Source organism: Phaethon aethereus, assembly GCF_964289735.1.
Source record: "Phaethon aethereus genome assembly, chromosome: Z".
NCBI classification, from domain to species: domain Eukaryota; kingdom Metazoa; phylum Chordata; class Aves; order Phaethontiformes; family Phaethontidae; genus Phaethon; species Phaethon aethereus.
Window position 1 is genome coordinate 39,205,517 of NC_138577.1, and position 22,022 is coordinate 39,227,538.

The 22,022-nt window shown below is 40.4% G+C and overlaps 2 protein-coding genes across 2 annotated transcripts in view; both read right to left on the reverse strand.

The window, feature by feature from the left end:
• SAXO1 (stabilizer of axonemal microtubules 1) overlaps positions 1-1,639 on the reverse strand; it is a gene marked incomplete at its 3' end in the record, with an annotated part of 38,158 nt that extends 36,519 nt beyond the window's left edge. Inside the window, exon 1 of the mRNA XM_082013298.1 lies at positions 945-1,639. Coding sequence (XP_081869424.1) covers positions 945-1,021 — 77 coding nt within the window. The 5' untranslated portion in view covers positions 1,022-1,639. The remainder of the gene's footprint in view (positions 1-944) is intronic.
• Positions 1,640-2,394: 755 nt separating this feature from the next.
• On the reverse strand, positions 2,395-21,553 carry HAUS6 (HAUS augmin like complex subunit 6; the record flags this gene model as incomplete). The annotated part of the gene is made up of 15 exons (XM_082013299.1): positions 2,395-2,447; positions 3,772-4,791; positions 5,135-5,270; positions 6,152-6,334; positions 6,986-7,049; positions 8,505-8,595; positions 10,411-10,510; positions 11,071-11,200; positions 11,789-11,973; positions 12,565-12,747; positions 12,947-12,998; positions 13,118-13,183; positions 18,207-18,354; positions 18,892-19,024; positions 21,470-21,553. The coding sequence occupies 15 exons, from the start codon at positions 21,551-21,553 to the stop codon at positions 2,395-2,397; spliced, it is 2,628 nt and encodes an 875-aa protein (XP_081869425.1).
• Between the last annotated feature and the right edge of the window lie 469 nt (positions 21,554-22,022).

Sequence of the window (22,022 nt, forward strand, 5' to 3'; positions counted from 1 at the left end):
TTCAATCCTATTTTCTCCCTCCCATCCTGCTGAGGAAGAGTGTGATACAGCTAGGTGGCACCTAGCATCCACCCAAACCCACTAAAATAGGGGTTAAAAAAAAAAAAAAAGGAATGATACATACAGAATGAGGAATGGAGGGAGCAGATTCACTTGTACCTTACAAATAAGAGCTTGATAAAAGTACTCAAAAATACAGTTTATAATCTGCTTGGTATCAACATTTCTATTGGTTTTCTTTTTGGAGTACATGTGCTTGTTACTCATGATGAGTAACAACACTGCATGCGAGCCTGACATAAACTTTTGGGGTGGGAATTTTGTACTTTTAAACATTGTCATTATTTAGTAGCTCTAAAACAAAGGCATGTAATCTGAATGAGTCAGATATTGTTTTCGCCCCCCTAATAATAATTTTATTCTTAACCTGCAAATATGGGAGAACAGACATTATGCTGAAGAGCCTAAAGCTAATCATTGCTTTCAAGAAATGTTTGCTTGCATTCACAAGACTGACACTAACAAAACTGCTAATGAATCCTGGTATTTTCAGTCATCTCTTCCTCTTGTTTACAGAGGAAGTATCACTTTGTATTACATTAAAATACAGGCTCAAAGGCTGTAACACCCATTTGAAAGCAAGTTTGTGGCAAAAAGTGGAAATTGCATCTCCTCTTAGAGATGCAATCCACCTACATCAGAAAAATGGCAAGCCTCCCTGCCATTTGTTTACTCCTATGACAAAAACAAGAACCACATGGTTGAATAGGCAGAATGGGGGAAAAATATTTCCTGTTTCTAAATCTTTAAAAAAAGCTCTAAGATACCTTTATTTATCATTTTTCACATGCAACTTATAGCAGTGAATAACAGTGCAGCCTAAAAGTGCAGTACAACCAAGTAACCACTACTCCAAGCTCTTTCCCCCAGCCTCTTTTACATACCCACAGGAGCACAGCTGACAAATGCACTTCTTCACGGATGGAGCTACATGCAAAGGCACAGGTGATACAGGTGACATGTTTGCCAAGAAAACCAGCTATGGCTCAAGTCTTTCCCAGCAGATGCTCTATAGCAGAACAAAAAAAAAAAAAAACAAAAAAACCCAAAAAACACCCCAACAAACCACCACTCTTCAGCAGCAGTCCCTGGAGACAATTATGTCAGAAGATTTAGGAATCTCCAGAAGCAGGGACAGAGCACGCGACACTGGTACGACTGCACCACATATCCCAGCTGACCAGCTCCTTCCCTGGGGCAGCAATGCCCAGGTTTCTCTGGTGGCATCCCAACCACAGCTCTGACGTCCTGCTTTCAAGCCTCTTCTGACCAGGGCGTGAAAGCCATGACAGTCACCTGGGGAGCTTTTGTGAAGTCACCAGCACCAAGCTCTAGAGCTCATGCCTGCAAGGAACACAGCAAGCCAGGCCTGTTCCAGACAGCTGATAGGTAAGGTCAGACCTTCCAACTCTCTAGTTCTTTCATCATGATTAGATCAACATGTAAATGGGCTATTAAGAATCACTTCCCTCTTAGCTGTTGACATGTTAGCAGACACATTGTAGCTTCCACATAAATTTCATTTCATAATGCTGGGCAAATTCTGCTTTATAAGGAAGATGTCAAATGCAGAAGGAGATTCTTCTTAAAACCTATTTGCAACTGTTTTGGAAGAGAGGTGAAAGATATACCAGAACAGAAAACGACTTCAATTAGCAATGCTTCAAAACTCTGTACACACATCGCATGAGGGGGTGGTACTTTTACAGTAAGTTCGTCTGCTGGAACCTCGACTTTTACATTCCCACCCCACCACAAGCTGTATTATCAGCTACCTACATCACAATGTCATAAATGTATATCAACTATTTGAAAATAAAGTGGCCTTAACACTACCACAGGTCATAAATTTTTACAGCTTCGGTGTAAAACATTTATTCAGTAATATGCCTAAAGTAATAGGCACTTCAGTGGAACTTCATAAAAAGAAAACAACCTCTATCAACAGCTAAAACCGATGGCAATATCAAACAGAATTAGGGAGAAAACAGAGACACCAAAGATTTCACTATTTCTCATTTGAGACTTCGTTTTTCCATTTTCTAGGATTATGCCATCTATTCAACATCTGCTATTTTTTAAAATATGTTTGGAAAGGAATATATAGCTCTGTACATAAATGATAGCCTCTACATAGAATGCTACTATGGATGACATGAAATTGGAAGAACTAGAGCAGGCAACTGACACTCTTAAACAAGGACATTGGAATACAGTCTCCGTAAAAATAGAAAGGAGTGCAACTTCTCCATCTAGGCAGTGCTTGGAGAAGATGCTACACGGTCAAGTGAACCATAATTGTGCTACTATGGTTATGCTTCTGCTTTACAAATTCTATCCTGATGATGGTTCCTTCGTGCCCGGTTTCTCATTCAACTGCTCTTTATCTGGAAGAAAAAGTGTATTAGTTAGTACTCTATAATATTAAATTAACTGACAGAAATACTGCTCCAAATGTGTCTGTCCTATATTAAAAAAGCATGTATGAATTGGGACTTCTAATTTTGATGACTGCTCCAAGTAAGGTAAAATCATCAGCTATCAGTACAACCACAATTTTAAGTGAAAGCTAAATTGCATCAAGCCTTTGCACAAAGTATAAATCTCACTACTCCTTTAAACTAGCCTGTTGTGTTAAATTCCTAGTATTCCATTAAATACCACTGATGTGGTTTAGGCCTAGCCAGCAACTAAGCACTACACAGCTGCTCACTTACCTCTCCCTCCACGGGTGGGATCTGGGAGAGAATCGGAAAAAAACCTCATGGATTGAGATAAAAACAGTTTAATAGCACAGCAAAAGAAAAGGAAAGAATAATGCTACTGATAAAAGAAGATACAAAAACAAGTGATGCACAATGCAACAATTTCTCACCACCCAATGATTGATAGCCTGTCCCGGAGCAGTTTTATACGCTGAGCATGACGTTACAGGGTCAGGAATATCCCTTTGGCCAGGCTGGGTCAGCTGTCCTGGCTGTGACCGCTCCTGGCTTCTATCAACATTATTTTTGTACTAAATCCAAAACACAGCACTGTATCAGCTATTAGGAAGAAAGTTATCTCTATCCTAGCCAAAGCCAGGACAACCACCTGTTTTGGTAAAAGTCTTTTATATAACCATTACTGGCTCATTTTTATTAATGTATTTCAAAAATTGACCTCACATTTAACTACACAATGCACTACTGCTTAAACAAAGTAGACACTTCTCTTGGAAATATGGTGAGAGGGAAGGCAGGCTGGAATGCAGGCTATTTCATAATAAAAAGTATAGTAGTAAGTAGTATATATAGACTATGAACACCTGACTCACCTCACAAAGTTCCAGTTACTTACAAAGCATTTCCAAATAGCTGAATTTGTTGAGAGGAAACACACTATTTCAAACTAACTGTGAACTCTCAAAATTTACCTTCAGATTACTCCATTGCTAATGCACTCTCAAAGGCTTTTTTCTTTTTAAATAGATGCAGATTACCTCAGAAAGTCAGATGACCACTCTTCCTCCTACTTGAAAGATGTTGATACAACTAAAAAGTACAGGAAACATGCTTCCCTATGTCTCATCTTACCTAAGAAATAAGCATAGAAATAATCCGTCTCCCTACACTTCCACAGCAGGGTTCAGCTATTCAGAGTAGGTTATTCATCAGTATACCCAGTGGCAGAATGGACAAAATCTAGTTGCTCAATTACATGGACACTTACCCTTCAATTTATGTATTAAGTCTAACGGGATTTCATGTACCATTGATGCCATTTCCTCCAGATGCTGACAGGATACCAGCAAAGATGACAAGGAATATTTTCTTTCATTAAAAGATATTGGCGATGGCTTCTTGGTAAATTCTTCATCCAAGCAGAAGAGTTCTCGAGGACTGCACAATTCATTTCTTTCTCTTTTTTCTGGTGTGAGACTTAGGTCTAATCTACAGCTTACAGATTCACTTCCATCATGTGTTTGATGCAGCTCCTCTTCACTTCTAGATGCAGACTTTTTCAGTGCTTTGTATGTGTTGAATGGGGACTGCAGTTCTAGCCTTGATCTTTTAATATCCGCCTTATTTTTTGAACCACCTGTTACATATACACTGTCTATTTTATCAAAATCAAACTCTGAGCTTGCAGATTTGTTGGGATCTATGTTATCAAGTTCTTCTGGAAGTGTCTCACCCAGTACCCCCAAGCAGGCAGCTTCATGACTGACAGAACTTAACAATGAAGATACATCCCAGTGCTGCATCCCATCCATTAAGGAACCCCAAAAGTGGTCTGAAGATAGAACATTTGTTCTACTATTGTTTTCTAAACAGGTATCTGGAGTATTCATGCTCTTCTTTAGATATTGAAGAGTCTGTTCTTCTGGATCTTCTACAGAACTTTTGTCCAAAACAGTATATTTTAATTCCTGTTCTTCAGTTCTCTCACTCTCTTGCATTCCAGATGTTTCCAAAATTGGAGATTCAATGATATGACCTACCCTCATCTGCTCTTGGGGTCTAAATTCTGTAGAACTCGACTGGGACTTCCTTTCTGACAAAAGAGGATCAAAGTCCGGTACAGGAGATGCAGGGGTAGAGTACATGAATCTAGAATCTGCCACCTTCTGCGTTATAGGTCTAGCATCCACTGGAGCTTCTTCTGTCATTACTTCCGTTGGGGCCAGTTCTATGTCTGATGAGCCCTCAGTTTGAATAGCTTTTCTCCACGAGCTTCTAATTTCAGTAACTAAATAGAACAAACCAAGGCAAAATTTTAGTACTTTCACACTCTGAATCAATCTGTTTTCCTCCTATCCCTTCAATAACATAGCAATACAAGAAGGAAGATGTATAGCTGCTTTATATTGTTTATGCTTAGTTTTCTTCCTCAACCCAAAGGGGATCCTACACAGGAAAAAATCTATGTTAAATCAAATTCAAAGTATTTGCATCTTATTAGGCCTACTATGTTGTGTTACCGTGAGCCATTAGGACAACCTGCAGCTTCTTTTTGTGTGACATGTACAATGTCAATGAACTGACCACATTTCTAGTCAAGTCATATTATAAAAACAGAGTTTTAGACTTACGCAGATTTTCTGGAGTTCGGGGAATTTGTTTCCTTGTTAAAAATGGGTCAAAAGCCATTGTGCTAACGCGATCTTCTAATGACATTCCTTTTCCTTCATCACTCTGAGGCGACTCAGACATCACTATTCTTGCAACCTGTAGTACGTTAGAGAAGAGCAAATCCTGAGAAAGCAAAATGATAACCTCTTTATTTCTGTTAGTTATGGTGGCTCAAAATAAATCCCATTCTCCAAATGATCTGAAGAGTTTGGAATCTCCTGACTCCTCTTCTGCCATTTACTACTTAGGCACACAATAACCACAGCTTCCTACAACCACAAAATGAAGACAGGGGACTGAAATCAGATTTCAATTCTAAGTTCCCTCATCGTCTACGAATCCATCTCTAACATAAGAAAATGGGCTCAGATAGAATGTATTTAAGACACTAGTCAAGAACTGCATAAGCATGAAGACTAGAGCTATATTTACATAAGTAAAACATTTTAGCAAATGAAAAATAACTGTACCATTTTAGTGAAAGACACAATTTACTTTCCAAATCAAGCTGTGGCACACTTTACAGTAACTCTTGCGAAGGAATTCCTCAGTTAAATCTTAACTAAAGTACCTAAAAAAGGAAATACTTAAATTCCTGCTTAAAATTCCCAAGCCCCTATTAAATAGTTAACCTGCATAACTCCAGAAACAAAAAGGACTGTTGAGTTCTTAATATGTGCAGTGGTTTATAGACTAAAATATGAGACATCATAAAAAACATATCATGATTCTACTGAAAGTGCTATTCACTTCGTGATTTCTAAGTATAACTGCACAAGCTCCATGCCTTCCAGATGTACTTAATTGGGCAGTCAGCCCTAAAACTTAGTGACACTGCTTACTATCTAGCAGAAAAACTAACTTATGATGTATGCAGATTACAAGAGGCTTTTTATGATATAATTAGTAATTTGTTCACTGAACTTAATGACCACTTATTTAAAACAAGCAAACAAAAAATTTTAACTTTTCCTAACCTCTTCTGCCAGTTCATCTCTGGCTTTAAGAAGGTAGTCTTCTTTGACAGGAGATTCTGTCTGGATAACATGATCAACTGCATTCTCCTGCGTTTCTGAAGTGGCAGACTCATCCTTTCCATTTTTTAAGATCTTTGGAGGCACAGGCTCTTTTTGACCCTTGCAAGTTTCAATATACAAGTTCTAGAGGAATACACAGGAATTATTACAAGTTTTAAACTCAAGTGTCAGAAAATTAGCTTGAAGAAACTGCTGTACTAATTCTGAACAGCAATGGCTTTAATGCTTAGTCAATAAAAATATTTGTCTTAAATTCTAACTAACCACAATTTTCTTTTTACAATCATATTTAAAGTAGGATGTAAGTAGTGGCTAGTATAGGATGTTACATAGAATACAGACAACTCATCTGCAACTACCTTCAACACACTACACTGAGCAATTGTGCAATGGACAACTATACATCCAAGTTGCTTTTAGGCCACATTATAACCCTTAAGTTCAAACTCAACTTAAAGAAACATCAAAGTCTGGCCACTGGACACACTAAAAAGACTTTGAGCAAGCAGGGAATCAGTGACACACTGTGTGCTGTACTGGAAGTCAGGTGCAAGTGCACCGACTTCCTACTGTCCTCTCCTAAAGCTTAATGAAGTCCCTCGCAGTCATTTAGAGTTTTAGAGGACTGATTCAGATGTGTAAAAATGCTACTTAAAAAAAAAAAAACAACACCCCACAACTCTCCCCACCAAATATTGAGTCTAGGCTTCAATGTAAAAAGCAAATATTCCAAGTTTAACTTCTTTGTCAGATAGGAAATTATTGAAGAATAACCTTTTTAATTAACACGTCTCTGTTTTCAGATGCTTTTGACAACTCCAAAGGCACTGGAGAGATCCTTGGGGGCATGGGTGAGAGGAAGGTGTGGAAAAAAAAAAATTGAAGATGTTTTAGAGACAAATTAAACAAGTGTCATGCAAGTCTTAGTAGAAGGCCATTACATATTGCATTACATATTGTGTGCCCCGTATCTGTCCGTTACGATTTCGCTCAATTCGTCTCGGTCATCAGAAGGCAATTTTACTATAGGGAGAACAATGTGACAATTAGAGCATATTTAGCCCTAGTTGTGTATCAGCCTCCCAAAATTAATTAATTATAATTTTTTTCCCTTGATTACGAAACAGAAGAAGGGACTTCGCGATAAATTTTTTAAACAAGTCTTCTGTATTCTGCAATCAAAGATAACTGGAAAGTCTTCTGCAGACTTCATAATATTCTTTTCCCTAGATATTCTTCCTCCAAATCACCTCTGGCATCCACAGGTCTGTTCCTGTGCGAACTTACTGATATTTAACAATCACTTGGCTACCAGAAACTTGAGTTTTATCACTTCTGATGAGCACAGTGCTAATAGCATAACTCTCTAAAATGTAAGGTACAGTCCTCTCTTGTTAGGAAGAATGCACCTTAAAACATTAATATTTGCTGTTATCTGTCTTCAGAATCAGATGCAGACAAAAATATCCACCCTGTATGAAGTCACTGAGAGAAATCCAGGCTTTAATTGCTAACTACTTGGACAACCTTTGAGACGTATATGCAACTACAGCTACTGATATCTAACTATAGGACAGGCTTCCTATGCTAAGTCCCTTTCATTCCTACTAGGCAATTTTCAAGCATATATAGAAGTCATACAATGAAATACAGTGTTATTCAAAAGGTCATGCAACCTTCCTGGACTACATAAATGACAAACAGGCCAAAACTTTTTGGAATACCATTGTTTTGTGTGCTATCTTTTGCTGAAACTGTAGTGAAGAGAACGAAGTGATTTTAGAAGATTCATGAGAAAAGCCTTGTTCAGAAGGTTTTGCACAGTAATTCTGCTTGGGAGTCAGTGGTTTTTGTTTTGGTTCAGTTTTAGTTTGTTTTCCTCTTTTTTTTTTTTTAAACAAAAAAGAAGGGCTCCTGTGAATGTCTGTTCTTTTATTCTCAGGCTATACTGAACATACATGTCTACTTCAACCCAGCGTGAGAAACAGAATTCTCCATTTTCTCCAACCACCTCTTAAAACTTGAAATAACATAGTTAAATAGTGAGGTAAAACCTTGCAACTTGGCTACTGCACATCCTACTCAGCAGCAGTCAGTTGATCAACCAGTCACCAGCTGCAGTAAGCTGCAGTTAGTTTAGGACTATCTTGCTAAATCAGATGGATATGACATGTAAGGAGTGGGCTAGTGAAATACTGCACTAAGGATCAAGAGATGCAATATATTCAATTCCAACAAGTAAATTTCTATTTTTTCCACTGCTTTTTTTATCAATTTCTCATTGACATCATACCATACTGGTGGTGACATTGAATTATCCACCATAGTTTCCAATGCTCCATCATCTTCCTTGTAACTTACTTCATGAATAGAGTTACAAGCACCTGGAAAAGCAAGTCAAGAGTTTTATTACTGCTTCTTTTTTTTGCTCAGGCTTCCCAGATGACAAAAGTGATTCAGATCACTTCTGTACGTTATTCAAAGGATGGACTTTATGAACACTTCAAGAAAAATAAATGAATACATAAGCAGGACAGTGAAATCAACCCCTTTGCTCAGGTACCACCTGCAGCCACAGATACCACTAACAGCCAGCACCTATTTGTGTTGTTCCTGAATACATGTTCAAGAGGCATGATTCTATCTCCGCTTCCCTGCACATATCAATCATATGTTCCACCTTCCTCCAAACTACAATCCCAGCCATATATCATTATTTCCTCCTCTCCACATATACATCAATTGTGTGGCACATCAAGTCCACAAGGCAAAATTCCACCCATGTCTTCCCCACCATCTTCACCTGCATTTATCAGTAAATACCTCTGTGGACATATTTATCCCTCTGATCAACACTGCCTCAGTCCAAGCAAGGCAAGGCACATAAGGAAATGTTTTGCACATTACCAGAGGTACCTGTACCTCAGGTCAGGACTCTCTAGAACAACATCTATTTTGGCACATGATTTGGATTGAACGCCCAAAGTAGTTCTCTACTAAGCCTAAATTTCAGCTTCTGCAAACATAAATAGAATTTTCTTTTGTATTCACCTCAAAAAGACCTCCAAAAATCCAAGCTCAGTTGAAGAAATTAGGCAAGGTTAATTTTTTTTTTTAAAGCTTACCATGGTACCAGGCAGAAAGTTACTTTTCTTAGTAGCTGGATTCTCAGACCAAGCACCTTAACCAGACAGTAGAGAGAATACCACAGACACCACTTTGTCTCAAGCTTTCTGGTATTACCAGAAGCTCACAGCACTATTGCACAGTGCTTTGATCTTTGAATTTTTTAAGGCAAATTACCTTCCATTTGCAATTCTGTAGCCTTTCCTTTGCAGCTTCTAGCCTTACACCTACATATGCTCAGACTGTTGGAGCAGTGCTTTCACCTTTGTAACTAAAATGATCTTCTCCCGGTTGCTTTGCACCTTCAAATTCCAACACACGTCTGCTATGTCATTCTTCCTACAAGGGACTGCAAATGACAGACGATTCAAGCTGTCTTCACCCTCCTTTTCCACCCTTGCTTCGTAGCTTCTAATTTATAACTCTATACTAGGGACAGTCAACACTTGATCAATAACCACTAGCCAGTAAAATACAATCACCTCATCAGCCAATTAGCATGTGCAACATCCATGTCTGATCAAAGTGAGCTCTGATCAGCACTGTTAACGTAATGACTGAAAGCAACAAACACAGACCAGGTAAGCTCCTGATCAAATGGCACAGCGACTGTGGAATAAGTATTTCAGAATGCACCAGGGAAAGATGCTTATCTGGGAGGACACCTTCAATTTCTTTCCCAGTTGGACAATGGGAGAAGTTTTATCTTCTTTCTCTTTCTTATTAGTCCTTCAACCTGAAGTAACTTTTACTGTTAGAGTGAATGTATCCTGTAGAACCCAGGAATGAACCTTTGTACATGGAAATCTGTCTCAACAACTTCCACGCAACAACAACAAAATACCAGAACAGTTCCAGCATGGGGTTTTTGCCATATCAAAAGCTTTAGAGAATCTCCGAGATACGATAAGGTTTAAAAATGTAAGGCAATCATGGCAAAGAGTCATTCAGAACCAGAATATCAGAGACTATTAAAGATACTTTCAAACGGAAGGCAGGAGTCTTTTTGACTCCAAGTAACTTTTAACTATTGTTGAGAGGGAGGGGGTGGAGAGCTTCTCTTGTTCACCCACCTGAAACTGATACTAGCTGTTGACAGAAGATGCTATCCTCATCTTCTTGTTCTGCAAGACTAGAAGAATAGGGTGGCGAAGCACTTAACAAATCAAGTTCCTTTCAAAAGAAAAAAAGTTACACAAGCATGCTGAAAAAAATCTGCGTATCAACAGCAATTAATAGGCAATTGTGTACAACATTCAATTATGTACAACAGAACAACATTCTGCAAACCAGCTGTCAGACTCAACATGAAACTCTTCTTCTCTCTGCTGGATAGCTAGGCAAGGGTATAACCTCAGATACCTGTATCAATGTAAGCAATGAAGTTATTGTTCATTCATCAAGCAGATCACTTCAAAAAGGGAAGTTCAGACTGATAGCACACAAAAGCTCAATTTCCACTTCCATCAAGAGGATGAACGTGGACAAAACCAATCAGCTTGCTCTTACACTGATCCCCCATCTCAAATGAAGACACCAGCTGTCATTAAGTCAAACCTATCTTTAAAAAAGACTACATCATAAAGCAATTTATGCTATATTGTGCTATCCAATTCCCTAACCTTACATACAAAGCTTAAGTGTTGCAATAGAACACACCAGCTTAGATGTACATTTTCTGTCACCTTCCCCCTTTCTCTTCCCCAGAGTCAGATAAATTGAACACTACTTACTGGATCCTGATCTAAGATTAAATTAAAAGGACACAGCCCAAGAAAGCTTTTCCACTTCACTTCCCAGTCTTCCTGTTTTCTAGAAATAGATCCACTCGTTGGTAGACAATGCTTTTGCTCTTTTTTCCGCCTGTAAAGTATGAACATAACACATCTGTTGGTGAAGATAACAATTCTGCATAAAGATGGAGAGTACTGTATGTTCCCCTTATCCTGCAAAATCTTTGCTAGGTATCAACTTACTTATGCATTTGTGCATGCATTAAGAACTAACTGAAATTCACACCCTAAAAAGCAGCTGCTAGGTAGTCTTCACGTTTCTTACAATAGAACTGGAATAACTACACTAAAATACATACACACAATGAAATACACACTTAAACTTACCCTAAACCAGTTTCAGGTAAAGTTTTAAAATCCCAGAACTGATTAACAAAACAAGAAAAAAAAAATCAGATCGGCTAGCAAACAAGGTCCCCAGGAACAAAGCCTAAAATATTAATGAAGTAAGGTCAAAAAGCTGAAGATACCTAAAGAATCTTAGTTAAAAGTTATACAGATAATCAAGACAAATGTGAATTTCCCAGAGGCCAAGGAAAAAGATTGAAGCAACATGTTCTCACTATAAATGATACTATTTTAGAAAAAACTGCAAGATAGGAAGATATGATTCTTAGACTAACAAACAAGGAACCAGAGAAAATTTCCAGACAATTACCTCTCTGCTTCCAAATCCTCTAGTACTTTATTGCAGAACGTAATCCTCTTCTCAATGACCTTAAGTTGTTGTTTTATTTCAGACTGACAATGTTCATCTCTCAATGCCCTCAGGGCTTCATTTAGTAACTGAATGATTGTTAAGAAATTCAGTTTTCCAGCTTCATATACATTTCCTATACAATGCTTGAAGTACAGCAAGCAAGAAAAAAAGAATTACTGAACAGCATCAATATCAGAAAGTTATGTCTTCTGTAGTCAGAGCAGGGATACAAAGTTCCACTTCATATTTTGATTCAGTTTCTGATTATTTTTCAAAAAACACTATTTTTCTAGAAACAGCTACTTGAAAGCAGGCTATAAAGCAATATGAACTAAGAAAACTTCAACTAATGAGGTATTCTGTCTAACCAGTGGCCCCAAAAGACATGGCAGGCTTAAGCAGCACCACTGGAAACAAAACCCATTAATTAAAGCAACAGTTAAACTGGTCAACCTTGTGTTAATGTTTAACAAACAAAAAATCCAGTACTAATCAGGCAGACTTACCAGTGCAGCTATTGAACTTCAAAGGTTAATGGCCAAAACATAACCAATACAAAACAGCAGCATAATCATAGCAAACTTTTACATACAAATTAGACATATTTTCTCCATCTGTATGCAATCACCTCTTATGATCTGTGAAGTACTTTTTTTTTTTTAAAAGGCATATAATTACACCCCAGGGAATAAAAAAAAAAGTACAGTCTAGCAGGAAGGACAAAAATCACTTACCTGGTGTATGTCCCTTTCAACTCTGAAAGCCAACAGCCATGGAACACAGAAAACAACCTTAGTTCCATCTAACGTGCATTGACCAACACAATCTTCAAGTACATCAAGTACAGAATCCACACATTCCTTTTCCTTTTCTAGAGATGTAAGCATTTCCATTATAAGTGTCCACATATGGCGGACCTTAATAGGCAAGGACAAAAATGCTACATTAAAATGTTTGCCACCTATAACGACAGAGTATCAAAACAGCATAAAGGCAGATGAAGGGGCTAGCATGATCAAAGGTAGACAAGTGGAAATTAACAGTATCTGAGAGTAAGCATTGCAGAAATGTAGGAAGAAATACAGTACACTGCCACAGCACAAAAAAAGCACTCACCTTCTGAATTCTCTCAGCTTTGTCATTTTTCTTTTCATCATTTTGTTTCACCCTATATCCATGCAACAAAAGTTCAGGTGGATTACAATGAAATTACAGTTCATATTTCATAAAATTGAGTAAGAAATCAGTTTTATATATGACATCTTAGTTACAAGGAAAAACACTTACTTGCAAGACTGTGTCTGTAGCACTGTATATTCTGACTTTATCTGTTTTATTTCTTTTATTAAAAGCCTAGGAAAAAAGTTAACAATTACCACACTTTTTTTTTAAATCCAACTTTCTACTCTACTATTCTCAGAACTCTTTGCAATCACTAACCAATCATGCTCATCCTTTCCAAATCTGCATACTGACACAGCTTTTTAAGGATGCAAAACAAACTTACCCTTGACTTCCTCACCATGACTTTGTGCAGAAAGACAGCCAGGAGAGACAAAAATATTTGTAAATTACCTGTCATTTACTCTATTGCAATGGTACAGCTTTTAACAGACCCAAGAACAATAATCATAAAATCATAGAATAGTTTGGATTGGAAGGGACCTCTAAAGGTCACCTAGTCAAAGCCTCCTGTGATAAGCACAGACATCTTCAACCAGATCAGCTTGCTCAGAGCCCCATCCAACCTAACCTAGAATGTTTCCAGGGATGGGGCATCTACCACCTCTCTGGGAAACCTGTGCCAGTGGTTCACCATCCTCATTGTGGAAAATTTCTTCCTTAGATCTAGTCTGAATCTACTCTCTCTTAGTTTAAAACCATTACCCCTTGTCCTATTGCTATAGGACCTGCTAAAAAGTCTGTCCCTGTCTTTCTCAGAAGCCCCTTTTAAGCCCTGGAAGGCTACGATAAGGTCTCCCCGAAGCCTTCTCTTCTCCAGGATGAACAACCCCAACTCTCTCAGCCTGTCCTCACAGGAGAGGTGTTCCAACCCTCTGATCATTTTTGTGGCTCTCCTCTGGACCCGCTCCAACAGGTCCATGTGTTCTGTGTGCTGAGGGCTCCAGAGCTGGACGCAGGACCCCAGGTGGGGTCTCACCAGAGTGGAGCAGATGGGCAGAATCACCTCCCTCAGTCTGCTGGCCAGGCTGCTTTGGATGCAGCCCAGGATACGGTTGGCCTTCCAGGCTGCGAGCGCACATTGCCAGCTCATGGCAATTCCTGCTTGGCTTTCATCCACCAGTACCCCTAAGTCCTTCTCAGCAGGGCTGCTCTCAATCCCTTCATTCCCCAGCCTGTATTGTTAGCAGGGGTCACCCCAATCCAGGTGCAGGACCCTGCACTTAGCCTGTTGAACTTCATGAGGTTCACACGGGCCCATGCCTTGAGCTTATCCAAGTCCTTCTGCACAGCATCCCATCCCTCAGAAGCCCCACTGCCTGTGTCATTGAGGAAGATATTAAATAGTACTGGTCCCAATACAGACCCTTGCAGGACACCACTCTTCACCCAACTCCATCTGGACATTGAGATGTTGGCCATTACCCTCTGGATGCGACCATCCAACCAATTCCTCATCTCTCAAATCCATCTCTCTCCAGTTTAGTGAGAAGGATGTGGGGGAACATGTCAAAAGATCTTACAGAAGTCCAGACAGACAGCATCAGTAGCCCTTCCCTTGTCCCCTGATGTAGTCACTCCATCACAGAAGGCCACTAGGTTGGTCAGGCAGGACTTGCCCTTGGTAAAGCCATGCTGGCTGTCCCAAATCACCTCCCTCTCCACCATGTGCCTTAGCATAGCTTCTAGGAGGATCACTTCCATCATCTTCCAAGGCAGAGGTGAGGTGGATAGGTCAGTTCCCAGGGTCCTCCTTGCTACCCTTTTTAAAAACAGGTGCAATGTTTCCCTTTTTCCAGTCTAGACTTGACTGCCAGGACTTTTCAGATATCATGGAGAATGGCTTGGCAACTACATCAACCTATTCCCTCAGGACTCTGGGGCGCATCTCATCAGGTCCCATAGACCTGTGCATGTTCAGGCTCCTCAGGTGGTCTCAAACCTGATCTTCTATTACAGTGGGAGGGACTTTGCTCCTCCAGTCCCCATCTTGCAATCCATCACCTCAAGAGGTGTGGGAAGAGACACCGCCAGTGAAGACTGAGGCAGAGATGCCCCAGTTACTAGAAGTATACTTTATCAGGATAAACCTCCAACTATATTCAATAATTATACAGTACCCAAATCCCCCAGTTTCAAAAAAGCTACAGAACAGTATACTGGAATACAAGCAGCTGGACCACCAAAGTTCTTCTGCCAAAGCCAAAGTACTTTTATTAAATTTTTAAGCATGTAAAAACACAGTGGCCTGATTTTCAGAAACATGAGGTGCCTGAATCATGCTGAATTCTAAAGGATTTTCAGAGTTCTGATGCCTTGCTGAGAATTAAAAAACTATAGAAAAATCACATTTTTGAAGGGTACCACTCACAAGGTAAGCAAGAACACGAACACCATCTACAGAGGACGCAAGGAGATACAGAATTACAGAAATCATAGAAGCTTCGGAGATTTTGACCTCTGTCAATTACATTGTCAAGTGCTCCATTGAAATCAGAGCCTTTAATTATGTTACTCATAGTCCTGTCAAGCCAAGTCTTGAGTGCTTCCCGCAAGGAAGATTTCACCACTTTTCTGTGCAACCTACTGCAGTGTTTATTGTTCTCACATGATACTTTTGTAATTCTTTTTTTTCATCCAGATGGAGTTGTCCCTTAAACACCTTGGGCATGTTGCCTCTTGCCCTGTCACATTACATCCTTGTGAACAGAGTACCTCCATCTTCTCTTCAATTATTTTTTAGATATTGGCAGATTGGGATTAAACCCCCTGAGCTTTGTGTTCCTCAGGCTAAACAAACCCAATTTCTACAGCTTTTACTCATATGTGTCAAGTTCTCCAACCCTCTTATCATTGTGGTCCTTTCAATCTTTCTCCTGAACTTGGGGGGGGAGGGGAGAACCAAAGCTGAACACAGTACTCCAGGTGCAGCCCTAGAATTGACAGGTAGAAATACATCTCTTGATCTGCTGACTGTGCTTCTTTTCATACAGTCTAGGAGGCTGTTGGTCTTCTTGGCTACCAGGGAACACTGCTGACTCATGCTCAGCTTGTGGTCCAGCACTACTCTCAGTCCTGGTTATTCTTAGCAGAGTTTCTCCCCAGCCAATCACCCACAAGCCTGTGCTGCTGTTGAGGATTATTCCATCCCAGGTGTAGGATTTCACTGATCATTGTTAAACCTCACACAATTCTTGTTGCGCAAGTCTCCAAACCCAGGAAGGTCTCTGCGTAACAGCTCTTCATTCCAGTATATCTATCTATCCTCACAGCTTGGTAACATTTGCAAGTTTGGTAGATTTGCATTCAAGCCAGTCATCTGTATCCCTTATGAAGACAAGGAATAGTTTAAGACCCAGTAACAACCCCAGAGGAACTCCACTCATGATCAGCTCCCAGTTAGACTTTGAGGCACTACCTGTTGGCTCAGCCCTTTAGCCAGGCTTGTATTTTTCCAAAGATGACACAGAAGTTCTGAAATGATGTCAGGTAAGTAGCTCTGCACCATTGGATGCATTCCATCAGGTAACAAAGGTTTGTTTATGTCCTGTTTGTACACATGAACCTTCACTTTACCCTGTTCTACTATCAGTGGTTTCTTGCTTCCTTCATCATTGCTTCTTGGCATAGAGACTGGGCTACTGATCTTACCCATGAAGACTGAGGAATAGAAGGCATTAGGTATTTCAGCCTGTGACACCTGTAACTTCACTTACGATGTCATTCAGAAACACACCTAAACCCTCCATGTACTTCCACTTCCTAATAATATACCTATGGAAGCCTTGTTTCAGGCTCTTACCAGGCTCATGGAGCTTTAGCTGAACTTTGGCCTTTTTAAATACAGAAATATTGCTCAGGTGTGCAGTGTTGTAGTTATGTCTGGGAGTCAGCCTCCTTTCCCATATTCCATATGCTGCTGCAATAACCAGGTTGGTTTCTTGTTACGCCTGCTTCTTTTTCCACTTCAGGAGATGGACCATGCTTGAGCTTCAGCAAGGATCTCTGAAAATATCCTAGCACTCCTGAGCCCTTCTGCCTTCCACAGGATACCTCCTATCAGTTCCCTTGGCAAGTGGAAATCTGTTCTTTTAAGTTCAGTGTCATTATTCTTCCACTTGTCTTCCTCACATTCCTTAGGATCTTAAGTTATACAGTCTTGGCTGCAGTGACCATAAGGCTCCTGTTGGCAGTTATGTCTCCAAGAAAGTTTCTCGTACTTGTAAGCAGTGAGTTCAAAAGAGCACCACTCCCATGCAGCACACCCAGTGATAGCATTACAAAGTCATCCTCAAGGCACTCTGATTTCCCAGACCACCGTACTGCCTTCCCAGCAAATACAAGGGTAAGCTGAAGTCCTCTATAAGAAATCAAGGCCTGCAGGTCTGAGGTGTGTTTGATTCATGTGAAGAAGACTTCATACCTTTCCCAGTATAGAGGGAGGGGTGTATAGCACGTACCCATGAGGTCTCCCTTCACACTGCTAAACCCTTTGATTTTGATCTAAAGACATGAAACTGAGCAGTCCTCTTGTACAGAGCTATGCTACATGCACTGAACCTGCTCTTTTACCTACAGTGCAACTCCTCCTCCTTTTCTGCTATTTACTGAACAGCTTGCAACTGTCTATGACAGTGCTCCAGCCATGGAAACTATTCCACCCAAATTCTGTAAATTCCAATGATATGTAACTCTGTGGATGCACAGAAAGTTCCAGTTATTCTTGTTCATCAAACTGGGAATGTTTTTCATAAGCAAGAATAAAGAATAGCATAATTTTGGTGAAATAATTAAGGATTATGTAAATAAAAACTTGTCCCATAGTTATTAAGCAAAGACCAAATGTTTCATCCTGAGACAGTTATATTCTAAGATACAACCTTTCAAATGTTAAGAAATCATGCATAATTCCCTGATCATTTTTAATGCCCGAGTAACCATATTTTCCAAAATATAGCATCTTGTAACTGAAGAACTAATTTCTTAGGCTGCTATGCTTCACAAAAAACTCTACAAAACAGTAGAACTGTCAATTAAAGGAGGTAAAGAGGGAAGAAGTGGAGAGAAGCTCAACAGAACTCACAAGGTAATGCAAATGCAGCCTCTTCAAATCCTTTTAAAAACACACACACACACACACACATACAAAAGTCAGCTTTTATGACAAGACTATTTGTTTAAATATATTACTTACTGTGCTTTTTTCTCATATTCTTGAAGAATAAAATTTTCCTTCTGAAAAATTTGCAGAAGTTTATTGTGTGCAACTCTGCATCTTGCATTTGCCATGTACATATCTTCAGATGTCAATTTTACAGCATCAGCAAAAGGTATATCAGTGCCTAAATGAAAGTTAATGTTTGGATTACATCATTCACTTTTAGCAAATAGTCAACTTTCTAATCTACCTAGTTTGAATTGAAAGAATCAACAATCAAGATGGCCATTTTACCTGGACTGAAATAGAGTATGCAGTGTACTGTCTTTTTTGCCAGCTCTTTCTGCTGTATACATTTTCATTGCTTCACTCCCCTTCCCTACTCTTTAGGTCACCAGAACAATACAAGATGCCTGAAATTGTTCTGAACCTTCAGAACTCCTGAAGTTTTGAGAAACAGTATAGTGGTCCAACACTTTTGGACCAAACCGTTCCTTGTGTGGGTAATAGTGTACAGCATTACACAGACAAGCCTTGGAGCAAGACCGATAAAGCAAAAGAAAACAAGACAATCTGCATTGTTCTATTAGTAGTAGCTCTATGCTGTAAAGATTTTGAACCAAGCAGCCAACTCAGAACTACCTGTCATATGATAAAGACACGACAGATTCCCTGTCAAACATGACAAACGAAGCATTTTTATTGTTCCATTACAGCTTACCTATGGAGTTCGTTTTCACATCCTCAATGACAACACATCTTGCAAACCGATACAATACGTCAATAATTTTAAGACCAGCAGCAGAAGTAAATGAAGAAGGTGTAATTTGCGGAAGAGAGCTTTGGTCTTCATTCTAGAAAAGTTAAAATTGGTATTAGACACAAAACTTATCTAAGAAATAAAGCCCGAACAACAGCAATCAAATATTTAGCGGAGTGCCAAAACACCACAGCCTACTTGCTAGCAAGCCTGATGCAAAGCTAAACTAACGCTGCCACAACAGCTGACATCTACTCTAGTTAGCAGAAGAGACTAAAACTTCTTCAATGTTCCCCCTCACCATCCCTAGTTCTGTATATTAAAGGCAGTTTGAACGCAAAGACTGGAATCTGCGTTGGGTAAACCCTAGAAATCTCTGCCCTCCTCACTCCTAACTGGTAACCCCTAGCTTTGAAAAAACATTCTAGTTTTCTTTTGTATTTTCTACTGACATAGTTTACCAGTGTACTTTGTTCTGCTTTTAGCTTACTGAAAGATACTGCATTGTTGGCTTTCATCTTGTCCATTACTACTAAAAAATAAATGTGTTCCAGTACATAAAGAAGTGATTTCTTGAACTATCATTAAAACAAAGATGATAACATAATAATCGATGACACCTGAAGCAATCAGTTTTGCTTTGTCTCTTTTCCTTTAGAAAACTCACCTTAAACTTTAGTCCCTTTCCCCATATATAAGGGAAGACTAATGTTAAAAAAAGTTCTTCATGCATCTGAAACGACTTTCACAATAATAAACACCTTTCCAGGCAACTTAAGCAAACATGTCTCAAGCTGAAGAAAATTATTCTCACACAGAGCTGAGGAACCCTCTGGACTTCTGTTTAATCGAATACCATTATTCAGATGCAAGCCACCCAAGACTAAGCCTCTGTCATATAAATTCTGCCAAGCCACAATTTTTTCCTCAACTGTGTCTAAGTTAAATCATGTGAAATAAGACATAAGGTAAAACTGAATTTTCTGGTAAAACAACCTTATTAAAAAATCTGAATTAAAAGCACTACATAGTCTCTCAAAAGAATGAGTTCACAGAAACTAGTACAGCATCAATTTCCACTCTTCATAATACTCACTGTAATATGTTTTAGCCATATACAGCACTGCTTCCTAAATTCAGGATCTGCGAAGTTTCCTACTGCAAAGGAAGAGGCTCTTTCCATTTAAAAAGGATGGAGAAAAAGAAGGGGAGGGGGTGGAAAAAGGCAATTTCAAAACATGTTCAAATATTCAGTTACCCAATTAACCATTGTAAGAACAAGACTAAGAGAAAGATTTCTTAGTGATGCCTCCTCCTGGAGGAGCCAGGAAAATGAGGGGGCATAGCCTATCCCAAAAATAGCTAAAAGTTTGTTAAATGACAAAGTTTTCTTTCCATAATAAGCTATTAGACTTTATTACAGATTATTTCACAGAGTTTTGTCTGCATCTCTTTTTAACTCACGAGAAGGCAAGATTTTAAAAAAAGGGGTCAGAACACTGACAATTTTTGTGTCACTGGTCCTCCTCCAGACATTTCTTTATGGCTTTCTTTCTAAGGTAAAATAGCTCAGCTATAGAGGAAAAGCACTTAAGGAAAATGGGGTTCTTGCCATGTTGAAGATCCTGGCAGCAATCCATAACCAGGAAATGTTACTCGCTGTTTGGTCAGGGAAATGAAAGGTAGATTATTTTGCAGCTATGAAAGTTTTTACCAAACTCATCAAGTTACAGATACTACCAGAAACAACTTTAATCAAGGCAAGTTTTCTGATACATAGCAGAGTTGTGATCAAGAGGAAACAAATTCTCTGACTGTATGTTCTTTTACCACAGCATTCCCCAAGAGATCACTTTTTTCCCCAACCCCTCAGCAAGTCCATAAACCACATTCTTGATTATGTGCACAACAGTAACCTCACAAGCTAAATACTTACCTGAAAATTTCTGATGCATGGGACCCCTCCAGCTTAGCAAACAAGAAGGCAGCAATGACATGCAACACACTGTTGTTTGGGTTATTCGCTGTGTTCCTAATACACAAATAAACAGCTACATCAGAAATAGTTAGGATGCCGAATTAACACAGCATTTTTACTGGCCGCTTAAGATTACAAAATACTTCTTCATATTAAAGTGTTACAAGTTGTACAATGAATGCTTCCATTTCCTGCATAGTTAAAAATATACATCCTCCAGCCTATTAAACAATGCTGAAAATTTCGGTGAGAGCGTTTTCTCCCAGAGAAGTTCTGAAACCAAGAGGTACGTCGCCAATCGGCGCACCTTCCCCGCTTGAGCCGGAGCTATTACTATTCCTGGGCTTCATTTCTTCAGCCCCAAGTAACACAGACCACTACAGCAATTCAGCCGTTTCCTCTGCAGGGCGATACGTACCGCTAAGGCCGCCAGGCCCCTCGGCGGCCATGTGGAGACAACCCCTCGCCTCCGCGCCTTGAGGCGTGCCGCTCGCTCGGGGGCTGGCGGACGAAAAAGGCTCCCCCTTCCCCGACTCTCCCTCACACTTACGCTTCCGGTACCGAACCGCTCTGGCCACCATTCGGGTCGAAGCCCAGGGCCAGCATGTAAAGCCAGAGATGGTCGGCCTTCCACGCGATGTCCATAGCGCCTGACGGCCCGCGGAGCCCCCCCCGAGGTCACCAGGAGGAAGACTGCCGCCTCACGGCGGCCCCGCCTCCGCCGCCTTCCCCCGCCCGCCAAAACCTCCCGCGCGCGGGAGGCGCCAGTGCCGCGAAACCTCCCACCGGCCCTCATTGACCTGACAGGAAGGCGCGCAAGGCAAGCCGGGGCCTCGGCGCGAGTCCTGCAACAATAGCCGGGGCCGCTGTGCACCGCCCAACAGGCCTCACGCCTGCGCGCCGAGGGCAGCCAGCGAGAAAAGGTGTCGCCCGCCCAGCCGCCCGCCGCTTTTTTCACCCTCTCCCCCGAAGAGGCCGGACCGCCAGGGGGCGGGCAGCGGGGCCGGCCAGTCGCTCGAAGCCCGCCCCGAGGAGGCCGCGAGCAGCGTGAGGGGATGGGAGAGGGCGTGGCCCCCTGGGCAGCCGTTGGCTCAGGCGGCTTCCAGAGGGCCGT